The sequence below is a fragment of the Chiloscyllium plagiosum genome, unplaced genomic scaffold (assembly GCF_037043375.1).
Source record: "Chiloscyllium plagiosum isolate Xiang-an unplaced genomic scaffold, Cpla_swu_hap1 HiC_scaffold_8, whole genome shotgun sequence".
Taxonomy (NCBI): Eukaryota; Metazoa; Chordata; class Chondrichthyes; order Orectolobiformes; family Hemiscylliidae; genus Chiloscyllium; species Chiloscyllium plagiosum.
This window is the reverse complement of record NW_028270146.1, coordinates 78,409,116-78,434,284: the sequence shown is the minus strand read 5'-3', so window position 1 is coordinate 78,434,284 and position 25,169 is coordinate 78,409,116. Positions and strand designations below refer to the sequence as shown.

Below are 25,169 nucleotides of genomic sequence, written 5' to 3'. Positions count from 1 at the left end.
GAATGCCAGCCTGGCACGAACAAGGTCTTGGCTAGGTCAATGCTTGGGATAAACATCTTTCTAAATTTTACCCATGTGAAATCTAGTATAGCTTAGGTCAGGTCACTTGGCTGATGGCGTGTAGTTTTCTCCGCCAGTGATTGGATTAGCAAAGCATTTATCAACTAAACAGAGACTAGTGCTTGACCTGCGTTAGTCTCATGTTCGACTGTTTCTGAAGTCAAAATCTGTATTTACTGCTATTTGTTGAATGCTGTATAAGCACTGGTGTTGATTAAATCAAAGGTTAGAAAAGACCATAAAATAAATTGAAGCCAGATTTAAACAGAATTCGTATGACGAGTGATGTTTTGACCTGTCTCAGAAGAAGGAAATGGCAGCGTGTGTATTAGAGAGCTACTGCCATCCTTTAATGGATCAATAATTAAAGCTGGAACTGTTGGTTTATCTACATCAGAGTAGTGGGTGGAGGCTGTTCCAGATTCCAGCAGCCAGCCAGTCCACACCCATCACACAGCCCTGCTTGCCAGCACCAGGTAATTTTACAAATTGCTTCTACCAGTGATGATGGGTGTTTTTTAGGGTTGCACATTAGAGGCAAGCAGTTACTGGCTACAGAAAAATTGCAGCCTAGAACCACTGTTCAGATCACAGGTTATTTTCATTTGGGGAAAGTGTTAGTGAAAGATGTTTTTATTCTTTTTGTGTCACGTAATTGAAACCAGAAGGAATATGTGATCGTAGAAAGGTGAACTGGCTGTAAGCTGTTTTGACCACAATTTGAATGGTGACTGAATTCAGTCTGAACAATAATCACTGTTATTACCATGTAACAGCTGTAATGAAAGCCAATTTCTTCAAAAAATGGTTTGTTTTGTATAGGATTCTCTCTCGTGCACTAAAATAACAGATCTCTTATTTCTATAAGTTCCTTTTTTAAAAAGAGAACTTATCAATGTTTCACTGCATCCAATCCAATGTTGTTGATTTATTTAAATTAATTGTTTTTTGCCTGACCAACTCTTATGTCATTTATAAATTGCACATTGTTATTATTTTACTACTTGCAGTTTTATATGAAAGGCTTTTATTTTCCAAGACACAGCGGTTTACTTTGAAAAGCATATTTTTGTCCACATAATCTTTCTTATGATTTTATATTTAAAAGTTATTCCACATACTGTAAATGAGAACAGTGGAAAACTTTGACAAATTGATATTTTATTTGTGCTAAAAATTGATAAGTTGTGGATGTGATTGTTTGATTCTGTTAGTTATTCTTGTTTCATGTCTCTCCATCAGTTTGTTAGGCATCAGTACATTCTTAACTGAATACGTGATAATGCCTTTTTTATGATTTAATTTAACATGATCATAAATCTAGTGAATAAAGACCTTCCTGGAAGTTATCTCTGCAAAACATATATTGAAATTGCTCATTAATATGAAAATATAAATTGTGATTTTTTTTTTTCATTTGATCAGGTCCTTCCCTTAGATTGCTAAGGGTTTGTTTTGGAACCCCTGGTATGATCTGAGGACTTTCCCAAAAAGGAAGATCTTTCAATGAAATGAATGGTCAAATTTTACAAACTAACCCAGGAAATTTAACACAGTAAGCTCAGCTGCTAACAAAGCTCGAATAATTGATTGGAATTGCTCATTATTTTTCTTATTAACATAAGCACTTCAACGCACTGACTTTATGAAGTTAAATCTTACAGTGCATCATCAAACTAAGCTTACTTTATACATGTGACATTTGCAATTTGTGTTTTTTTATGATGCTCATCATTCCTCTTATTCTTGGTATCCTAGTATCTCAAATTTAAAATTCTCATCCTTGAGTTTAAATCCCTTCACAGCCTTGCCTCTGCTAATCTCTTGTAAACGCATTCAGTACAACAACTATCCCCAGACTTAATTTCTTCACCTTTTGCCTTTTTCATGAATGTTGCCAGGACCTGAGGGTTCACGATTTAGGGAGAAGCTGAATAGTTTGAGTCTATTTTTCCTGGACTACGGGAGGCTGAGGGATGACTTTATAGAGGTTTATAAAATCTTGAAGGATGTGGATAGGGTGAATAACCAAGGTTTTTTGCCTCGGGTATGGGAGTCCAAAACGGGAGGGCATAGGATAAGATGAGAGGGGAAGGATTTAAAAGCAAGCTGAGGTGTAACTTTTTCATGAAGAGCATGTATTGAATGAGCTGCCAGAGGAAGTGGTGTAGGTGGGTACAATTACAACATTTAAAGGCATCTGGATGTAAATATGATTAAGAAGGGTTCAGAGGGATATGGACCAAATGCTGGCAAATGGGACTATGTCAGATTGGAATGTCTGGTCAGCATAGAACATAGAATAATACAGCACAGAACAGGCCCTTTGGCCCACGATGTTGAGCCGAACATTTGTCCTAGCTTAAGCACCTATCCATGTACCTATCCAATTGCCGCTTAAAGGTCACCAATGATTCTGACTCTGCCACTCCCACAGGCAGCGCATTCCATGCCCCCACCACTCTCTGGGTAAAGAAATGATGAGCTGGTCTGTTTCTAAGATCGAGATCAATAAATTGTTGGATGCAAAGGGAACAAGGAATATATGCAAATACTCTCATCCCAAGAATTGACCTTTGCGGTATCCCTTCAAAAGGAAGTATTTTCTTCCTTGGTAAACGATCAAAACTGTACACGTTATTCCAGCTGTGGTCCTGCCAAAATGCAACGCAACATCCTTTATACTCTAACTGCTTTACAGTAAGGATCAATGTAGTACTTAGCTTTATTATTATTTGTTGTAACTGCATGTTAACGTTTGTGAATCTTATACAAGATACCAAAATCCCCAGAATACCAACATTAGCAATCTCTTAAATAATGTTCTGCGTTTCCACTCTTCCTGCCAAAGTGAATAATTCACACTTCTTGTGTTATACTCCTTTACTGCTCTCTTGCCCAATCATTTAACCAGTCTTCATCTGTTTGCAGCATACTAACTTTATATTGCTAGGAAACTTGGATATATGTTAAGCAACCCTCAATCTCTGCCTCATGATTATTGGCTATGTCTGAGAATCTAGGTCTTGTGTTCTGGACCTCTATCAATTAAATCCTTTCACCTTCAGGTTACTTCTTAAAATATACCTCTGTGATCAAACTTCTAGTTACCTTTCCAATCATCTCATCATTTTGCCCAGTGTTCATTTTTTAAATATTCAATTATGCTTCAGTGAAATACTTTAAATTGGTTTTCTATGCTGAAGGTGCTTTACAAGTGCAAATTGTTATCCAGTCAATTAAGTCAAACCAGTGAGGTAAAAACAATGACTGCAGATGCTGGAAACCAGATTCTGGATTAGTGGTGCTGGAAGAGCACCGCAGTTCAGGCAGCATCCAAGGAGCTTTGAAATCACCGTTTCGGGCAAAAGCCCTTCGTTTATTCCTGATGAAGGGCTTTTGCCCGAAACGTCGATTTTGAAGCTCCTTGGATGCTAAGTCAAACCAGTGTCAGCATCAAATAATTGTAGTTTTGAAATAACAGGGCAATGTGCTAAATAAAGGTGCAGTTTGGCCCCATGTTGATTTTTCTCTCTCCTTTTCCTATGATCATGGGTTTTGTGAATGGGACTGTGTGGACCTGTGCCAATGAGTGACTGGGCTGTGACTGCTCAGGCTAATTGCGCATTGAACTGTTTAAGGCAACAGAGAAAGCAGATGTTGAGTTCTAGAATGAGGCAAGATACAAACTAAGCTGCATGATCTCACTGCAACCTGGACCATGCTATAGCCACATAGTATTCCTGCACCAAAATAAGTGGTTCAGAGGCTGTCAGCTTCTGTAACTCCTCTGATTTTATCCATTGGTGGTACCTGAGGAAGTGCTGTGCTCTGTACAGGACAAGCACTGCCAACCATCCCTACATCACCAGCTCCTCATTCTGCTGCACTCGGCTGCCTGTGAACATAGAAATAAAGAGTGACTTGCAATTATATTGAGTAAGTACCTTTTGAAAAATGTTCTTGGTACTGTGGTGAATTATGGTCACCAGTTTTCACTCAACAAAGTTGATAAATGTGGTGCTGGAAAAGCTCAGCAGGTCAGGCAGCATCTGAGAAGCAGGAGAATCAACATTTCAGGCATAAGCCCTTCATTAGGAATGTGACATTATGCCCGATATGTTGATTCTCCTGCTTCTTAGATGCTGCCCAACCTGCTGTGCTTTTCCAGCAACACACTTTTCGACTCTGATCTCCAGCATCTGCAGTCCTCACTTTCTCTTATTCAGCAAAGTTGTACAAGCATTAAAGAGATTAATGACCAAATCGTTTTTTTTTGTTAGTGAAGTTAGTTGAGGAATACATTTGACCAGAACACCAAAAATCTTCTCTGCTGTTTGAATAGTGTACGATCTTTGGTTTATTATTTCATCTGAATTAGTACCTCTAACAGTCCACAACCCCTTCAATACTACACTAAAAAATCAGCATCATTTATGTGCTCAGGTCTCTGGAGTCAGCCTTGAACCCCTGATCTGACTCATTGGTGAGATTGCCGCAGCTGAGACCACCTCACATCCTTTTCTTTCTTCCTTTTTTTGTTACTGACAATCTTCAACTGTTGTGCAACTCAAAAGTATTTATTAATTTCTTTGCTTACTTAAGAAATCATTGTATGATCGGGTACCCATGATTTTTCCCTACCCAAACCTGGGCATTGAGGTCATTTATACCATCCTCTGCAGTGGCCAAAGACTGATTAGACCTGAGAGCTTTCTTATCTATTTCAGTAACTTGAGCATTTAGCTGCTTGAAAGTGGGAAATGTTTTGAGTAGTAATATTTATTCAGATTACTTATGTATGTTTTTAGGTTGAAGGTATTTAGTGTTTATTATTGAGTCAACGACCAGTTCTCTTCTCGGCCACTGGAAGAACTGTGTATGATGCCTTTTTCCTATTGAAGTACCTCAAATGGCTCATAGCAAGTTGGCAAAAAATACCTCTGCAGAGTTCAGAATGAGAACTCTCGGTTCAGATTAATTGAACTTGAGATCTTATAGATGCCCAAGGAAAATACTTTGATTGATTTAACATCGCCTAATGTTTCACCAAATGCTCGCTGTTTCTCAAAGTTGAAAAATTTCAGAAAAATGCTGTCTAGTCTTAGATGTTATCTAGTGGTGTTAAGGGATATGGGGTAAAGGTGAGTATATGATGTGGAGAACAGATAAGCCATGATCTCATTGAATAGTGGAGAAGGCTCAAGGGACTAAATGATCTACTGCTGCTATGAATTGTAGAAATCAGTTGCTTCATAATTTAGGGTGTACATTTCACAGACTTCTAATCTTCTAAATAAAAAAAAAAGTTTATCTTGCACATTATCCAAAATCCAAGTCCCCTCATTTTGGAATCTGCATGAGAAATATCTGTTTCTTTCTAGTCTGTCTTCTAATCTGTCCTCCTCTATAATTCTCATTGCAACTTGCTTACCTCTAGCCCTCTTAATAACATATTCCAAAAATTGATCATTTTTACATCTAAATCATTTTCTATTGCATTTCTGAGAACTAGGAATGGTTTTGCAGTCATTTTGATGCCACGTCAACTTTTGGGCGATGAGCTAAAATCTTTATGCCAGGTTTATTTTTGGACTGTTCTTTATTCTGAAAAGAAAATAATGGTACACAAAAATTATGCATTAGACTTTGTTTATATGGACTTTGCAGATCTCACCCTCTTATAGCTGTCTTTTAGGGATTTTCACAGATCACCTCTGTCAATATTCAACACAGGAAGGTTTTTCTACCCCCGAGGGTCATTCAATTTTTCTACATTACAATATAATTGGGATCCAACATTTATCATGCAGAATGATCCTTGTCAATGTGCTTTTTTTTTAAAGTTGTCTCGTAATTCGTCTATTCACAAGTTGGAGAACCCATTATTTTTATTATTTGGACACTTGGGCAGACTGAATATTGTAACTTGCCTGAATTGGCATGATTATCTGCCACAGCTTCAAAAATACCAAAGACAAATGCAGGAAGATGTAAACATGTGTTACTCAGCCAAATATATCCCTCTAATTGTGTTGCGTTCCATAGGATAACCTCTTGTCGAAAGCGCAGGTTGTTCACAATTAGAATGCAACTTTGCTGACCTCTAAGATTCCCATTTGGCACCCAATGAGCTCATTCTTATTCGAGTGGCACATTTCAGTGCAGCTCTTGATTATCTTCAAGCCAATCCTGAAGGAAAGATATTGTGTTTCTGTCTTCTGCCGCCTCAGGATGATGTATACATACATTATTTCCTTGGGGATAAATCTGATGATCATCTAACTTAGCTAGCCAATTTATTTTATTTGTTTTAAAATACTAGCTACCATCAGCTTAACTATTAGAAAACTGTTTGGGCCTGGGCCATCTTTTGTTTAAAATTAGCAAGATCTCTTTTTTAGCTATTTAATTCCAAGCTCATTGTCTGCTAATGGGACTTCCCATGATTGTGGTAGCACTGTTTAGAGAAGTAATCCCTCTTGCATTCACTGTTGCTCAAGCACTCTCACAATATATTGTAGTGCAAAGAACTAGCCTTATCAATCCAGGAATAACGATAATCTTGTCATCAATTTTAAGGGGCATTGTTTTATTTTAGCCTATTACCTGGGTGATAGACAGTAGTCTTGGTGTGAAAGGTAACCATAGATTTATTGAAAGTCTACTCATTCATTGTGCTGTAATTCAGCAGGAGCAGAGAAATCAAGGTGTTCAAATGCAAAACTCGCTAAAAGTTAGTGGATAAAACCGTTTTTTGGTTTAATTAACAGTAATTTAACAGGCTGGTGAAGTGTTGACGTTTGTTTCCCCCCCCCCCCCCCCCAAACCCCCTCCAAAAAGGCCTAGAATACCATAGGGTAGAAGCTGTATATAAGTTATAGTTCGATGCAATTTGGAGTACTCTTTCTCAAAAAGCTGTTGCAGTTGATTAGTTGGAGATTGCAAAATTGAGATTGACATATATTTGTTAGACAAGAATCTCTCACAACATAGAACTAAGGTGGGTAAGATCAAGGTCAGCCATGATCTAACTGAAAGTTGGTAGAGACTCTGTGCTGAAAGGCCTGATTCTTTATATTGTTGATTAAGAAACAATTATCTCACTCAGGGTTCAATTTATATTTGTTTGAAGAATTGGTTTGAGATATCTTAGAGAATTTGTTTTGTGATAACTAGCATTGTAAATTTAAATTGTTGAGCATAAATGTGTTTATGAAATAATGAGCTATTTTACTATGCAAAATATTCAAAGCTATCATTGTCCAGCTGAATGAGGAATTATCTTTTATTTTTAAAAAATTGTAAAAGGGTTGCAGTGTATTGGAAGTACAAGCGCAGTACAAATGATAAAGTGTGGCTTCAAATTAATGCTTGCAAAGTGTGTCAAGCCAGGCTCCAGGAAGTGAGTGAATGATGTCTGACTTGTCATCTTGATAGAACTCCAAGATCACTTCTCTGTGGATTTCTTGCTGCTAAATTACAATGTATGACTACATTATGGACCCTGGGTGGCTCAGTTGATGTATCCAAAGGGCTGCTCCAGTCTCCTCACTTCCTTGTGAGGTATTTCATGTTATCCATAGCAATGCTTTAATCCTTCTTTAATTCTGACAACACAGATGCTGGGGGCAGTGAAGGCTGCAGATTGCCTCTGGAGTACTTGGTAGCACTTTTTAATGCAGGCATTTTAAAATGTGTGATGGAGGACAGTTCAGTGTATTCAGGACTTAACTTCCTAAAGTTTTCCTTTTTTGCTCCTTTGTGTAAACAGATCTGCATATCCTGTTTTTGAATTTATCTGGCACTTTTTAACTGCCTGTGAGGACACCGGGCAGGTCCCAGATGTCGGGGAAAAAGGTTGTAAACGTGCAAGACACCGTCTGATTATGTAGATATCATCTTGCAGTGGCCTTGAAATGGCCTTCCAGTTCAAGCCCTAAAAATAAACACCTATTAATCACCTAATGGTAACATTCCTTGACCACTGCTTTGAGTGTGGAGACCCAAACACAGCTTCTTACAATAGCTGATCTCACGTATTCTGTCACCCAGGATAAGAAACAGTGTGCCTGGCATTTTTTTAATATAAAGAGACCAGCTTTAACTGGTTGTTTTCAGCAATCTCAAACTGGCCCCATTACTGATATATGACCCAAAGTCCTGGATATCATACAATACAAGCTTTGTCCTCAGTCTATGGGGAGAAAATGGCAAGAAAAGTGCTTTGTGCTATCCAAACTTTGCTGTAAAGTTCTAAAAGAACTCAAATCCGTGTTTGTCATGTATAAGAGGGGAACAGTTTGTGTTGTTTTCTAACAAGCACAAAAACCATAGTTGATCTTAAAAATAAATAATCTGTATGTTTGGCAAACATGCTTTGCTTTATTTTTCCTGAAGTATATTTGTGATAGGTTTCTTTTTTTTCCTTTATTTATAAAAGGCATGTTTGACTTGGGTGGTATTTCAATACCATTTTTCTTGTGTTGATGATATTGTCATTTGTGATTCTGTGCGTAATGTGCAGTTTATACTGAATTTTTAGTATTGATGGTAAACCCACTAAAAATCTCAATTATTAAAAATCTACAAATAATTTTAAAGATTGAAACAGCATATTCCTAGTCTGTCAATTGAGTGTTAATCAAATGAGGGAAAATTTTTTTTGGTAATACTGGGAAGCTGGTGACAATGAATTTTGACAATGCTACAGTGTTGAGAGGAATGCATTTTGGTAGGGCTACAGTGTTAATATTTTATCCCATGCTGTGTTCCTTTATGACAACTGTATGGCATTATTTCTTGGAACTGTTTATATCTAAGTTGCTATTCTGCATAGTGTTATTGAGAAGCCAGAAAGAAAAGTCACCTGGATCATTCATGCATGACATCTACCCAATTATAAAGATACTGAAAGATTAAATAAGATTTTCAGTTTGCCCTTTCCACCAGAGTAAAGTGTGTAGCTCACTGAAATCTGAAGGGGCAAAGATAATAATTAACATTTAGAGGATTAAAAGAATTAAAATAATTTTCAAATATTTATGGCAAACTCCCCTGGCATTTATTAACAATTATGGTAGTTCTGGGTGCCATTGTAGTTCAATGATATTTTGTTCTTCTATTTGCTCACTCTAAATTGAAGAAAAACTTACTAGTTTTTCTTGAAGAGTTCCCCTTTAAAGCAGCTAAGGAAATGTTTGTAGAATATTTTATTGTATTTCTTGTCCTTGTAAAATGTGGTTTGTCGGTGCTTTTGTCTGTCAGTTTATAGATTGGAACAAGCCACGTTCCACATTCCATATTTAAATACATACTGGATCCATGTGAGGACTGCACAAATTATGAACAGACCAAACAAAATTCCATCTTGATTACATTGCACTTCAGCATGTAAATTGTCCAGACATTCTCCATTTAAAGAAGGACATAAATAATGCTACTGAAAAATCTTTTGGAGTGTGCTGCAGATACCAACTTCTGAGATTTATCTTCGATCTTATATGAAGCAGAACATTCATACAGCAACCTCTTTGATTTTGGAAGACTTGTACTTTATTTTCATTTTCCGTGCACTCTTAATGAAGAAAATAGCACTGAAATACACACTATGTCACATGTATTTCGAGAGAAAATAATGCACACCTCTTCTTACTGTCCAGGTTTTATGTAGTTAAAGTTCATGCTTGATTTTTAATGCAGGGCTTGTTGCTAGTCTCCAAATTGGAGTAATGTTCTGGCAATGAGCCCTGTTCAGAAAATAGTCAGAATTACTTATCTAGTTATGCCCCAGCTGCTGCAAAGCTTTTTTCAAAAAGCTTAATGGAAATTTCCCTACCTCTTTGAAAAGCTGTTTAACGCCAAGTTTGATTTTAAGTTCATTTTAATCGTGTGTACTCTTTGAAATTACTTACCAAAATATTTATCAGAAGTCCTCACCCTTTCTATTGTTTCATTTCAATAGGAAACCTCTGTAAAGATTCAAGAGTTTTTTTTAAGTTTTAGAAGGTGCTAGAGTTGAATTCTTGAGGCTTTTTTCCAAACAATTAATGAATGCTCCTGATTTGCAATTGTATGTTTTAGAAAATATACAGGACCCATTTCACCCGTTATTGAAGATCAATTTATTTTTGACAAGATTATCAGTTGTGTAGATCTAGTGTATAAGTATTTGGAACATGCCATAACACATCTCAGTTGCCTTTAAAAAATTAATTGGAATATGCATTTGAACATGTAGAAAGCAAGTTATCAATAGAAAGTAAGGTTAATAGAACCAGTCAGATAGATAAATGAAAAAGTCAAGAGGAGATTTTAGAATTTTTTTTAAAATATGTAGCTTTTGAAGGAGCAGACAGGAAACTATGTCCTCGAGTTATGAAATTAGTTGGCCTATTGCTTCAACTTCACGATGAGAATGAGAAGAGAGAGTAGAAGAAATCCCTTTACCTGGAAAATAGTTATAACACTTTATCATTGTGAGCAGTTGAAACAAGCACTATTCAAACAGTTGCTGCTCTCATCTTTAAAAAAGGAAAGGAAGATAAAAAGAAGTGAAATAAAGCAGAATAATGGGATTATTTTTTAAATACTCTACAAACTCAAACAGTAAGTTGAATGGCCTCTTATTCACTCGTCTTTGTAAAGACAAAAGTTATATTGCTGTTTGTACAGCTGTCTAAATCAGTAGTGAAAGAATTAGTTTACTAAAGTGCAAATATAGACAAACATGATATTGTTCAGTTTGGCTTACCAAAGTGTTTTAAAATTATGCTTGCTGAGTTCCAAATGTTTGGACCTTAGTTGAACCTCAAATAAGTTGAAATTGTGAGAAATGAATAAAATAAATATGCAACCCAAAAAATTGGGTAAACACTGTTCAGAATATAGATTAATATAATACAAATAAGTTAATGTTAAAAATAAGTACAAATTGTAAACTCACACATTGTAGATGATCAATTTGGAACCTTTGACTCAAACCTACCGATCCAATTTTATTCAAATAGGTTATGTACATAAATGTTCTATTAATAACTTCCATAATTGTATTTTCTGAATTGAATATCAATAATTACAACACTTGTGAGAATAAAAAACGCCAAGCAATAATGCAGATTAGGAAGAAATTAAGACAAATTAAGGAACAGGTCACCATCATATTCCTTGTAGCAACATACAATAATAAGAAATTGATGTACAAGTTTATAACGATCCATACCTGAGGCAAGGTTCAGGCAAGCAACAATATTGTTTAAATGCCATATAAAAGTACAAGAGAAAGGCTGGGAAAAAAAATTGAGAAGTCTGCAAAATACATCGGGGCATAATTGGTAAGAATGGTTTAGATCACTAGACTAAGTTGTGGAATATACATTAACATGTCTTGGATGTGTTTCTTAGGGCTCTGAATTGTAATTACTATTTTTATATCATAAAGCCATTTCTCTCAATTTAACAAATACTTGACCTTGATGACAAAAGATCACAAAATAATATGCAGCAAGTCACACTGTAGACTTATTGTGTACAGTTAAACCTGTATGACTCCGTAATTTGTATTTCATGTATATAATTGGTAAAATGGTGAGATCCTGGAGAATGTTTTTTAAATAAGTTTTTTTCCCTAGAACTTTAATGGTAATGAATTGCAATTTCATTTTAGTTGCAGGCCAGTTAAGTTTGTCAGGTTGGAGAAAACCCATGAGGGACATCGAACAAAAAAATGATAGAGGAAAAGGTTTTGTGTTGAGTAATGTTTCAACACACAGTAGAGATTCAATTAACTTTCAATTTCTGGGCCCTGACATAAATTTAAACAATTGTACTTTAGGCCAAGACTAGCAGTCATTTGGCACACAAATAAAATACAACAATTTCAGGGTGTGCCTTCATAATCATTATTTAAAGGTTTTATTGTTTTAATTGTTTTTTATTTTATTGATAAAAGGCAACATTAAGTTAGGTAATATAAGTGAACACATCCTTTTTTGGGTTGTTTTTTCATTCTCTTGTATTGTGAGTATGTTAAAAGTGGTTCCCTGATCTTTTTTGGCAGTTTTCCATCATGCTGATTGAATTTGCAACTAGTTTTGCTTCCAAGAAAATTATTTTCTCCTTAAATGGGAAAGATGTCCTATAAACCAAAGAGCTGAAAAATGTTGCATTTTCAATATTAATATGTTACAATAATATCATTCTTCATTGACCACACTTTAAAAAGAAATCCACAGCAAAGTGCTTTCCATCTTGTATCGCAGATGGAGTTCCTTAGTTGCTGTTAATTTGACTTACGTTTTATTTGCACCACGTCACTCTGTCAGAAATAGGATGAGGTTTGCAACATAGCAGTAAGAAAGTCAAAGTTGGCATTCTGTTATCTGAGGTACAATTCCTCAAAAACGTGCATCTCCTGAAATCAATTATGGATTTGTTACTGTTGGATGCTCTGTGATCACTTGGATGCAAATGCTGGTTTTCTTCATCTTTATTTACTTTTAAAAATAATATTTACCTATGATTTATATTTATTATATACAGAGTGTGATATCTGAAGGATAGAGTATTTACTTCTAAAAATTTTTAAATAATGAATATGATTAACTTATAATACACATGTTAGTTTCATATTAATAATCTTTTGAATAGAATATATCAGTAATTATATGTATTATCCACAATCTATGTTCTACAATTGCAGAATAATCAGTAACCCCAGTAAGTCCTTATCCTTCACTGAAGCTGTTGCATTATATTGCATAAATATGTGTTTTCCCATCCATGCCATAATGCATTTGATCAGCTTGTGTTGTGGTGTTATCTTTTTTCATAACACAACACTACAAAAGTTGGATGTGAGCTGAACAGTTCTGGTGTTGGGCCATCCTCCTGATATTTGAAGAAGTTATGAAAACTTGGCAGTTTTAATTAAAATCTTTCTCTGTAATGCTGAAAATCCAGCAACTTGTTTGGATGCTTGCGGTGAGAAAAAACTAAGATTCTGATGTTCAGACCTAGTGGTGACACATTCTGATTGATAGTGATTATATCTTTATGAACTCTGGCTGAAGGTCCTAACTTCCTGATGGGTCAACTATTCCACAGGGCTACTTCCTGAGATTGCCTGTTGGGCTCAGCATATCCATTTAAAGGTTACACATAGCGCAGATCCAGAATTTTGAACTGCCTTTTTTCTAGCACTATGCATTAGAATAATCGATTGTACTATTTTTTTAAAGTGTTATTGCAACTTATAGTTAAGTATTTACAGTACAACTTAAAATTGTTAAATGTTGAAATATCATTTGCGTTGTCCTCATTTTAAAACCTTCAGTTATAAAATATGTTAGCATATTTTTACATCCTTTGTGCTAAAATATATTTATTTTATGTACTGAAGTGTGTTTTTTACACTTTTTTGAAAACTTTCTCATCCCGTGAATGCATTACATACCCTCAACTGTGAGTAACTCGTTTTGCAATGCCCCAATTCCTTATTGGAGTGCATAGTAAGCATACTATCTTTTTTTTTCATCCCCCTTCATGTGGGCCAAGCTACCTCAAAGCAATTGTAGTTTGCAACCCAAACAAATCCCATGATTTTAATTATTATCATTTGACATGGTCTTCCAATAGTTGTGAAATGACAGTCCCTCGGAGCCAGATTACTATATTTTGAGGCAAAGAGCACACAGGGACTATTTATTTTCTTGGTGTACTAACTGCATTAGAGAAAGTGTGAAATAGTTTCCAAGAAATTCAACCCAACTAGCAATAAAAAAATTGCAATATTTCACAGGAATTGAAACATTGCAGTTAGTATGACTTCAAATTAGCATAATCTGACATATATTTCTTATCAACTAGTATCTTACACTGAGTGAAGCAGAGGTTTCCATTGTTGGGCTTGAGGGAGCTAACTAGCGTAATGGATACTTTAAAATCTCATGCAGTTGAAGGAGGTGGGACCTTTGATATAATATGACATTTTTATGTATTGCTTGGTATATCACTGATGCTGGCTGGCTGTGGTTGTCTGCTAGTAGTGGATGATGAACCATGCTGCCTGGTGGAACCCTGGGCAATGTTGGTCTTTGTTGCTTCCACTTGGAACCTCTTTCGGTGTCGCTCTGGTATGGTTAATTTGCGATGCTGGATTACTCCAAACTGCACCTGTCTTGCAAATAAATCCAACAATATTTTTAAAATGGCTAAGAATCTATGCCCTATTGCTTAATCCAAATTCTGTCTGGTCTTGATGAAAACTCTTTATCTGTTTTACTGAGTGAAACCAGAAATTGAATTTTAAGTGCTTATGTTGATCCTGCATTCAGTTAATCAATGCTTTATTCTCGAGTCATAAAGATGTACAGCACAGAAACAGACTCTTCGGTCCAACTTGTCCATGCTGACCAGATATCCCAACCCAATCTAGTCCCACCTGCCAGCACCCGGTCCATATCCCTCCAACTCCTTCCGATTCATTTACCCATCCAGGTGCTTTTTAAATGTCTAGAAGGTCCGTGTCAGAAAAATAAGCACCAACATTGCTGTGAGTTCCACTCAGCAGCATTGGTTGGCCAGATACGGCTGGCATTATTTATCCAGGCATTGTTACTGATTAGCAATCTTACCAGATGTATCAGTAGGTTTTCATTTGTTATTACAAAATTATGATCTTCAACATCCAAATTTTATGTGAAGAAAAGTTGAACTTAATTAAGGCAGCCAAATTATACGGCATTGCAGTGTGTTCTTGGTGCGATTTTTAAAAGATATGTTTTGCATCTAATTTTCAGATTTGGACCTGGATTAGTGATCTACTGGTGTGGATTTATTGAGGAGTTGGACTGTCACCGTAACCGTGGAATCATACTCAAAGATTGTTTCCCCGAAGACATTGTAACCTTGCACTGCACCATGGCCAATACTGAACGCGGAAGGGATAGGTGAATCCGGAAGTGATTTTTCCTTTCTGCATTGAGAACTACTGACAAAATCTTGACTGAACTTTTGTTGAACTCCTGCTGCCCTGGGTCACCGTAATACCTCTTTAGAAAAACACATTCAGGGTTTCTGCTTTATTTCAGCAACACGCTTCTGTGAGCAGCCAAGAACTTAAGGACATGCACCACTCATTATCAGTATGCCCGTCTGTGTCAATACTTTGTAGATAGTCTTAATCTTTCCAACTTCCGAATTCTTTTCTCCAATCTGAAGGGTGAAAATTCAAATGCCAGAAGGCACTATTCGAAGTTTGTTTAATTTATTGAAACATTAATTGTTAAGGTTTATTACTGTGCTGTGAATTTATAGGAGGGCTGTTTTTATGATATGTTAAACAATTGTAAGATGGTTTAAAATGTTTTAATTTCATCCAAATTGGTTTACAAAGGGTATTATGTTATATCATTGCAAAATTGTCATAATTCATCAAATTAGCAGTCTGAATGCATAATGTGTTAAAACAGAAGGAATGAATTCCTGGCAGTTAGATTCTTCAAACATGATTTCCAGTTCATAGCCAAGAACATAACTTTGTTTTCTGAGCGCTCACATGTACAAGATTTTGGGTTCACCCTCAATAACATAAAAGCTTGACAATAAATGTATGTAAAGTAGTTTTAATTGTATCTAATTGCTGCATACATCCAGCAAAGGTTTCTTAAATTTCAGAGTGCTTAGTTGAGTATGTTGTCTGCATCTGATATTGAGCTGATATGCATTGTCTACACAAAGATCCAGGTTTGGAATTGCTGAAAGAAATGTCAAATCTGATAAGCAGTGTATAACTGGTTCTGCAACTGCTGTGATCAGATGCACATATTGTTCTCCAATCTATATATATAACTATGGTTTTAATCTTCCACAATTTAATGCACATGTCCATGTATCAGTTGTGTTTTTTTGAGGGGATATGTCACATTAATTTTAACAGCAATCTGATTTTAAATTTTCCAGATTTTTCTCAAAGCATTATTTTGTAATCCTGCATGCATATCTTTCTTTCATTCAGCCCAGCTACTGTGCAGGCAAGCCAGCATATATCAGTGCTGATCCCCAGTTTGTATAATGGGGAGGGCTTGTGGCAGAAAGAGTTTCCTGCTATAAAATCATGTGTCAAGTCAATCAAATTATAGTCTATTTCAAGGTGATCCACTGGTTTTTGGTGGCCCCATGTAGTACACAAAAAGCTAAAAGAGAAGCAATTCTTTGCACCCTTTGTTAGAATTATGAGGTTAAGGATTTTTTTAAACTGTCTTTAAATGTTAAAGAAAGAAGTTATGTAACCTGTTCTGCAATCCGCCTGACAGTAAGCCTCAGTACCTTGATTACTAGTGATCAAAGGGAGGTTAGATTATTTTACTGAGAAACAGATTCAAGCTATTTGTGTTCTGCAACAATGGCAGCAGCCATTGAATTAACAGTAGAGACTGAATTTCAAAAATTCCAGAAATATTTAGAATGTCAAGTTGTAAGCAATTGTGCTTTAAATTATTCATTTGGTTCTAGCATTAAAAAAAGTTGGCTTCTGAAGAACTACTAATCACATGTCTACAATCTGAATGCAGTACTAATATGCTTCAAGTCGGCATGGAGAAGAGGGCGGAGATTCATAAGATCTGGTTACAGGCTTCCTTACAAGTCGATGAATATTGTAGTTTTTTTGTGGTCAACAGAGAGAAGAGGCTACTTGACTTTGTTAACTACCACAATTGCATATCTCTAGTCAAATAAATGCATCCACAACCATCTAAAGATTCTGGGATATTTGTATTGGCATGGCCAGAGTAGAAGAATTTTAAAGGCAGATTTGCTGTTGGTAGTGAATTTAGGAAATTCTGCAAAATCTAAGGGAAGTACTTAGAGGTGGTGGTCACTCAAAGTTACAACTGGGGCGAAACCAGGGAACATGAGCACATTGAAAGTTGGGAGACTGTTTCCTAAAGGGACTGTAAATCTTTGGGGAATATGATGTGTTATCAGTAGAAAGGTGAAAGGTTTATTTCTGTAATTTAATGCATGTTAGCTTTTTTAAAAAGTGTTTAGGGAATAGTGATTTGAATTATTTGAAACAATAAAAATCTTATCATTAAATCCTGTGTCATATTTTTCATCTCTTAACTAGAATTTTGATTTTTTTTTTAAGTTACCAGTCCCTACAGAGATTGTAACATTGGACTTGCTGTGGGGTTTTCATTTGTGCTTGCAATGTAGCAGCATCAGGAGATGTACAACATTGGTACAAGTTGTTCTGCTATAAATGCGTGTTTTGTCAGAAAGAATTGGCTATAACATGATTGGAAAATTGTGGAAGTTGTTTGGATAACATGAACTTTCTACTAAATGGGTACCGTGATCTTCTACAGCACGACTTTCTATTGCGGTTTTCCATAACACGGTTTTCTAGAGCATGAAGTTACAGAGGAACACAATTGTTGCATTATAACAGAACAATCTGTATAGTCATGTTACCTTTGTTCTCTTTGCCCCACACCAAGTAAAATCAATCTTCTCAACACAGCTACAAAGCTCAAAGTGGAAGAAATTAAACTTAAACTTGCTTTGTTCTACAATATTGTGGCTTTTTGAGGTAAATATCATAATCCTTACTGCTTTTTAGTACTTGATTCTGAGATGAGCAGGTTTGTTTTTGTAAATATATTTATTAGCAAATTCTTTTAACTTTACAAACATGTAAAATTGTTGAAAAAACAATCAATAACAAATATTGTTAGAAACGAAAATCGCTTCTCAATAATCGCTCTAGACAAATTCAGGAAAACAAAGTTTTATTAACAAGTCAAGTCTGCAGAGTCGGGCACCCTTAAAGAAAAGGCGCGCTGAGGCTTACAAAGTCTCCATTGTATATAGGACAAGTCCCTCCTCTCCTTGGCTCCAACAAGCCATGAGGTTCACATTCTTAAAAACATCATTATTTTTATCACAAAGTCTGCAACAAAAGGCTCCAGAGTCTCCAAAGTTTGTTGTTTTTCTCACCCTGTAGTCTTATCAGTCAAAAGCTTTAATCTTGAAACAGATGTCTCAAGTCGCACTCCCATCCTGGAGTCTTATCAGCGAAGGACTCATCCTTCTCTGCTGTGTGAATGGCTTCATTAATCAAGAGCCTGCTCGCTTTCACTATAGCTCACAAATTGTCAGCATTCTGCACAATTTAAACTACTCTACTTTTGAGTATATAAAATGGTTGTTAGAAAAGAGACAAAGGTTTTGTCTTTTATTATAGATCAGTCTGTGGTCCAGGCACATCTTAAAGTTTAAACCGAAATTACCTCTTACAATTCCACCCTTTTCTTTCTTTAAGATGTGCCTGACCAAGATAAGCCCCCCCCCTTCCCTCAAGGGCCCGGGAAATCCTTGGTCTTTCGCAGCAACATCACTTTAAGTTCCCGTGTCCCATGTTGTGGAACCACCACTGCCTGGAGTCGGGAAATATTTTTCTGAATTAAAAACTGAATACAGGGAGTTAGGCAGGGTAATACGAGAAGAAGAATCATGCCGCCCCCAACCACCAGCAACGCCGTGCGCCACCAGCTACCACCTAGGAGACCATCCCACCATCCGATGCCACTAAGAGGACGCCAAGATTGTACTGGCACATGGGCCAATCTCCGAATTTCATCGGAAATTTTCAAAACCGCTTTACCATTATCGTCAATTTCTAGACAGCAGTTTGTCAGGTTAAATTTCCCGCACACACCCCCCTCCGAGGCCAACAGATAATCCAAGGCAAGTCGGTTTTGATATATAGCAGCCCTCATCTGATCCTGCTGCTGAGCCAACAGCTCTAGGGCCAGGGCAGTCCGGTTAGTAATGACCTCTACGACTGCTTGGAGCCTGATAATTCGATTTAGCATATAGATAGGAGTACGATATCCCCATGATCCGTCCTGTGCCCAAGTAGCCGGCCCATAGTATTCAATAATCCGGGCCGGTGGCCACTCATCCCCCCAATCACCGACTTGGATATCCCTTGGCGACCTACGCAGGGAGTCAAAGAGTTTAACTCCCAAATCATCGCCTTCCTCCCGGGGTAATAGGAAGAACGCAGGTCGTATTAGACCCAGGAAGCATACCCCAGCCCATCCCATGGGCAGTTTGGAGTATGCCTGATTACCGCATATCCAAAATAGGCCATCTGGAGCAGGCCCTCCCTGCCTCACAACGTCATCCCACAACTCCTTTACCCCAGGGGCGCCCTCATAAGGACCAGGACCACTGCAATTCCAGTATTCGGATTGTTGACCCCGTGGCAGAGTCATGACAGGATTATTCCAGCATTGATTCCCCTGACAACCACCGCTCCACACTCTTTTCATGCCATCGGAAGGGTCAGCACTGAGCTCGTAAGAGGAGGAATCAGAACGTAACCGAATGCAATTTTGATGATCTCGGTTTGCAATGTACCAAGCAATATTCTCAGGCCACCATACTCGCGTGGTTGCATCCAATATATTCTGAAATGGCCTAATCGCTAGGGGCTGACCACCAGCTGGCATAGAACGCATGGTTTTCTGATTAATACGCCGGCAAGTGGGGCATCCGACTACCTCTTGTTGGGCTAATGTGTATATCCCCCTGCATACATAGTCTCTCAGGATTGTGTCACACATGGCTTGCACCCCCCAGTGGGTCTGATGGTGTAATCGGTGCAGAATACCCCGGGTGATCTGTTTGTTCAGTACTTGTCTCCCATCAGGAACCGTCCACTTCCCGTTAGTATCTAGCCGGGCACCCAATTGATCCATTTTATCAATCTCCCCCTGGGTGAAGACGGGTTGTTTAGCGAGGCCCTCCCTCAACGGTATTAACGTTAACAATTGGACGGATTTTTCGACCGCTGCCCGCAATTTTGATGATCTCGGTTTGCAATGTACCAAGCAATATTCTCAGGCCACCATACTCGCGTGGTTGCATCCAATATATTCTGACAGGGGCTAATCCCTACCTTCACGGTCCCCTTGCCTTCAATACAGAACTGGCCCTCAGGGCTGTTTGTCAGTCTCCACCCCTGGCTTTTTCTGTCGTTGTCACGAGTCCTAGTGGTTTGCAGCAATTCCCCTATGTCTAAGCTTTGACCAGTCCACGGCCATTGTTCCGACATATGCGGCCCCCCACAGACCCAGCAATTGCTAACATTTAAAACAGTGGCTATTCTAGAGGTGAGATCAATAAACAGGTTTTGTGTAACATCAGGGAGTTTAATCTGTCCTTCTACCTCTTCGTATACAGATGGCACTTTAGGGAGCACGACCGTTCCCTGTCGGTCTTGCTCTTTCCCCAACCCCCGATCAGGGATCTGTATCTTGGTCTCCTTGACTCTGTCAACCTGCTCCCTGAGCAACACGGAGGATAGGTCCCGCCTCCCAGTTTTGCTAATACACACCCAGCGGTCATTTATAGGGCATCCATGGATTTTGCCACCGTATCCTTTATTATATACCTAATAATAGGGTCTCCCATCCTCCCAACATTCATGGCGTGCACTCACATCGTAACACCTATCGTCCACATAGGAATGGGACACAAATGATCCCGAATAGATTCGAATCCCAAGTCTTACTGTAGTTCGACATTTGTCACATCTCCCCTCACCCTCCCCCACATACAGGAGTAAACTGATCAATATCCCCACCAATACAGTCCAAGTAGAGTTCATTATTGCTGTCTTTTCAGTTTTACCGACAACGGCTTGTCCCCTTGTTCGCATGTCCAGGCGCTTTCTTCTTCAGGCGGAACGGGCCCCTTTATCCTTGATGCGTGGACCCACCCTTTTTCTTTCGTTCGAACAGCTGCCTCAGTTGTTAACAGAACCAGGAACGGTCCTTCCCACCGCGGCTGGAGCTTTTCGGCCTTCCAGGTCTTAACAAGTATCCAATCTCCGGGCTCCACCTTATGCAGGAGGAAGTCGAGCGGCGGAGTCTGAGCCAGGAGACCTTTCCTTCGGAGTTCTGCAAAAGAACGGGATAAGGCCAGTAAATAGGTTCGGATAAATACATCCCCCCCTTGTAGAGTGGGACATCCATCAACCTTACTCCAATACGGTAATCCGAAGAGCATTTCATAGGGGGAAACCCCGACATCTCGGCGAGGTGCCGTACGTATCCTCATTAGGGCAATGGGCAGGCACTTTGGCCAGGGTAACTTAGTTTCTAACATCAGCTTAGTCAATTGGGTCTTGAGCGTGCCATTCATTCTCTCAACTCGACCCGAACTCTGAGGATGCCAGGGTGTGTGGAATTTCCATTGGATGCCCAGGGCATTACAGATCAAATGGTGTAGCTTAGAAATAAAATGCGTCCCGCAATCGGAGTCAATAGATTCCATTATGCCATATCTCGGGATTATGTTCTCTAACAACAGTCGGGCCACGGTTGGTGCATCGTCTTTGGCAGTTGGGAAAGCCTCTACCCAGTGAGTGAAATGGTCTACTATTACTAGCAGATATTTCCATCTCTGTACTGGGGGTAATTCTGTAAAGTCAACTTGGATCCTCTGAAATGGCCTAATCGCTAGGGGCTGACCACCAGCTGGCATAGAACGCATGGTTTTCTGATTAATACGCCGGCAAGTGGGGCATCCGACTACCTCTTGTTGGGCTAATGTGTATATCCCCCTGCATACATAGTCTCTCAGGATTGTGTCACACATGGCTTGCACCCCCCAGTGGGTCTGATGGTGTAATCGGTGCAGAATACCCCGGGTGATCTGTTTGTTCAGTACTTGTCTCCCATCAGGAACCGTCCACTTCCCGTTAGTATCTAGCCGGGCACCCAATTGATCCATTTTATCAATCTCCCCCTGGGTGAAGACGGGTTGTTTAGCGAGGCCCTCCCTCAACGGTATTAACGTTAACAATTGGACGGATTTTTCGACCGCTGCCCGCTTGGCTTCCTCGTCTGCCAGCCGGTTTCCCACCGCTTCCGGTGTCGACCCCTTCTGGTGACCGGGTACATGGACTACTGCAAGTTCCGTAGGTAACGCCAGGGCTTCCAACGTTAGGCTGATCATTTGTTCGTGAGCTAATTCCTTTCCCCGGGAAGTTATCAATCCTCGCTCTTTCCAGATTTTCCCGAAAGTATGAACGACTCCGTATGCATACTTTGAGTCAGTATATATGGTCCCCACTTTCCCTTCCAACAGCTTCAGGGCCCTCTGGAGGGCGTACAACTCACAGGATTGGGCTGACCACTTCCCGGGCAGTCGTCCAGACTCAATTGTCCGTTTCGTTGCACCATCTATAACAGCATAGCCACTGTATCGTACTCCACTGATGCACCGGGAGGACCCGTCGATATACAGTTCCTGTCCCTCACCCAGCGGGGCTTCTTGCAGGTCCTCTCGGCTTTTGGTCTGCAAGTCCACAAATTCCACACAATCATGCTCCTGTTCCCCGTCTGCAGGACGTCCGTACAGAAACTGGGCTGGGTTGCAACTGAGATCTTTTGCAAAATTGAGATCGTTCCCGGTCATCAAAATCGTCTCATACTTTAGGATGCGAGAGTCTGTTAACCAGCGGTGAGCCTTCTGAGCCAGTATGGCACTAACCGAATGTGGGGAGTATACTGTGATCCTTCCTCCAAAGGTAAGTTTTCGGGCCTCTTCTACTAACATTGCCGTAGCTGCCACTGCCTGTATACAGGTCGGCCATCCACGTGACACAGGGTCTAACATTTTTGACAAAAATGCAACCGGCTGACGTTTCCCTGCCCGCAGCTGAGTGAGCACACCCTGGGCAATTCCGCCGGCGCTATTAACATATAACTGGAACGGTTCCTTCAGGGTGGGTAAAGCCAATACCGGAGCTCGAATCAGTTTATTTTTAATAATATTAAATCGCTGCTCCTCCTCATCTGACCAGTCCACCTTTTGTCCTTCTTGTCCCAGTTTGTCGTACAAAAATTTTACTAAAGTGGTGTAACTTTCAATCCATATCCGGCAATACCCTACTAGTCCCAGGAATTGCCTGACTTCCTTCTTCGTCCTGGGTATTGGCATACCCGTAATTCCTGATATTCGTTCTGGCGTGATACGGCGGTGCCCCTTACTGACTTGATGGCCCAGATATCTTACTTCTCGCTCCACAAACTGGAGTTTTGTCCTGGAGACGCGTAGACCCTGTTTCCCCAGGAAGTTCAACAGGGCAACGGTGTCTGCTCGTACCTCCTCGTCTCTTGGTCCTGAGAGTAAGAGATCATCGACATATTGGAGCAATTGATTCTCCGCGTTACACTGAAATCCTTCTAAGATCTGCTCCAGTATTTGTCCAAACAAATTGGGTGACTCCGTGAATCCCTGCGGCAAGACCGTCCATCTTAACTGTCGCTTTCGTCCTGTGAAGGGATTCTCCCATTCAAAGGCAAAAAGGTTCCGACTTTCTTCGTCAAGGGGGCAACTCCAAAAAGCATCCTTCAGATCTATTACGCTGAACCATTCATGTTCGGGGGGAATTTTACTCATTAACGTGTAGGGATTAGGTACCACCGGGTATCTAGCCTGGACTACTTCATTCAGCCCCCGCAGGTCTTGCACCAGCCTATATGTCCCGTCCGGCTTCCTCACAGGGAGTATTGGAGTATTGAAAGGGGACATGCATTCCTCCAGTAGTCCATCTGTGATTAATCTTTCTATCACAGGTTGTAACCCCTCCCGTCCTTCCATAGCAATCGGGTATTGTTTCCTTCTTACCGGGCCTCTTCCTGGTAACATGGTGATTTGGAGAGGTTTGATGTTTAGACCCCCTCTGTTCCCCTCTCGGTACCAAACTTCCGGGTCTATTTGTTGATCATCATCTTCGGTGAGGGCGAACAACCTTACCACCATTTCCCCGTTACTTGGTACCGTTCCGATCCCTAGTTTGACCTGCAAGTCTCTTCCTAACAAATTAAATCCCGCCGATGGCAGTAGAAGGAGGTCTCGTTTAGTAGTTCTGTTTTCATATCCAATTTCCACGTCCTCTACCACTGGGACTTGTAATTTCTGTCCTCCAATTCCAGATACCCCCATAACTTTTCCTCCTGCTCGGGTGCCGGGGGGTATTTGGATTATACTTGATCTTTCGGCTCCCGAGTCCACCATAAATGTGATCTCCGATCCTTGGGGCCCTACTTTCAAGTTTACCAGGGGTTCCTGTCGATAGTCCTTTTGCCCCAAGGGTAGGAACCCCCGACCTCCCTAATCTTCCTCCATCAGGGCGTACGACCTCACCTCCCGCTTGTAGCGGGAGCACTCCCGTTTAAAATGTCCCTCTTCATTACAATAGTAACATCTGAGTGTCCTCTTCGTTTCCCTGTCGCGGTCTCGCGTTCCTCCACTCTTCCTTTGTTCCGGCCATGGTTCTCTTTTCCTCTGCTCTTGCCACGACTCTCCCCTTTCCTGTTTCTGCCACGGCTCTCCCTTTTCCTTTCTTCCAGCTGTCATTTGTTGCACCGTTTGCATCATTATCTTTGTCGCCTTCCTTTGCTTCTCATCGTCCCTTCTCACAAACACCTTTTGCGCCTCTCGTAGTAATTCACTTAAAGATTTACTATCCCAATCATCCATTTTCTCTAACTTCTTTCGTATGTCCGGCCAGGCCTTTGATACAAACTCTACCCGTATGAGTTGTTGCCCCACGTCCGTCTCAGGGTCCACCCCAGCAAACTGCTGCACATTCTTCCTAATCCTGTCTAGGAAGTCCGTAGGGGTTTCCTCCGGGTTTTGATGATTACCAAAGGCCTTGGTAAAATTGTGCCCCTTTGGGGCTGCGTGTCTTATTCCTTTTATCCAATATTCCCGCATGTCTCTCATGTTGCGCCGTCCTCCCTCCGTGTTCTTATCCCACTCGGGGTCGGTGAGGGGAAACTTCTGCTCCCCTCCTTCTCCCCCCTCTCTCTCCCAGACCAAGAGCGCAGCTTGTCGTATCATCTGACGCTCCTGGCTAGAGAACAATGTTTTCATGATGGAACACATCTCTTCCCACGTGTAAGTATTCGGACCCAGGAACTGATCCAATTGTTCAGCAAGTCCCATGGGGTCCTCTAGTAGACCCTTCATCTCCCTCCTGAAATTCCGTACTTCAGTACTCGTCAAGGGAACGTTCACATATC

General features: G+C 39.7%; 1 protein-coding gene across 2 annotated transcripts in view; it reads left to right on the top strand.

The window, feature by feature from the left end:
* Positions 1-17,178, top strand: part of cdin1 (CDAN1 interacting nuclease 1) — a 165,626-nt gene extending 148,448 nt beyond the window's left edge. For both annotated transcript variants that reach the window (XM_087990026.1, XM_087990027.1), the window contains one exon: positions 14,859-17,178. In XM_087990026.1, the coding sequence (XP_087846152.1) occupies positions 14,859-15,012 (154 nt within the window). In that variant the 3' untranslated portion in view covers positions 15,013-17,178. The remainder of the gene's footprint in view (positions 1-14,858) is intronic.
* The last annotated feature ends 7,991 nt before the right edge of the window (positions 17,179-25,169 follow it).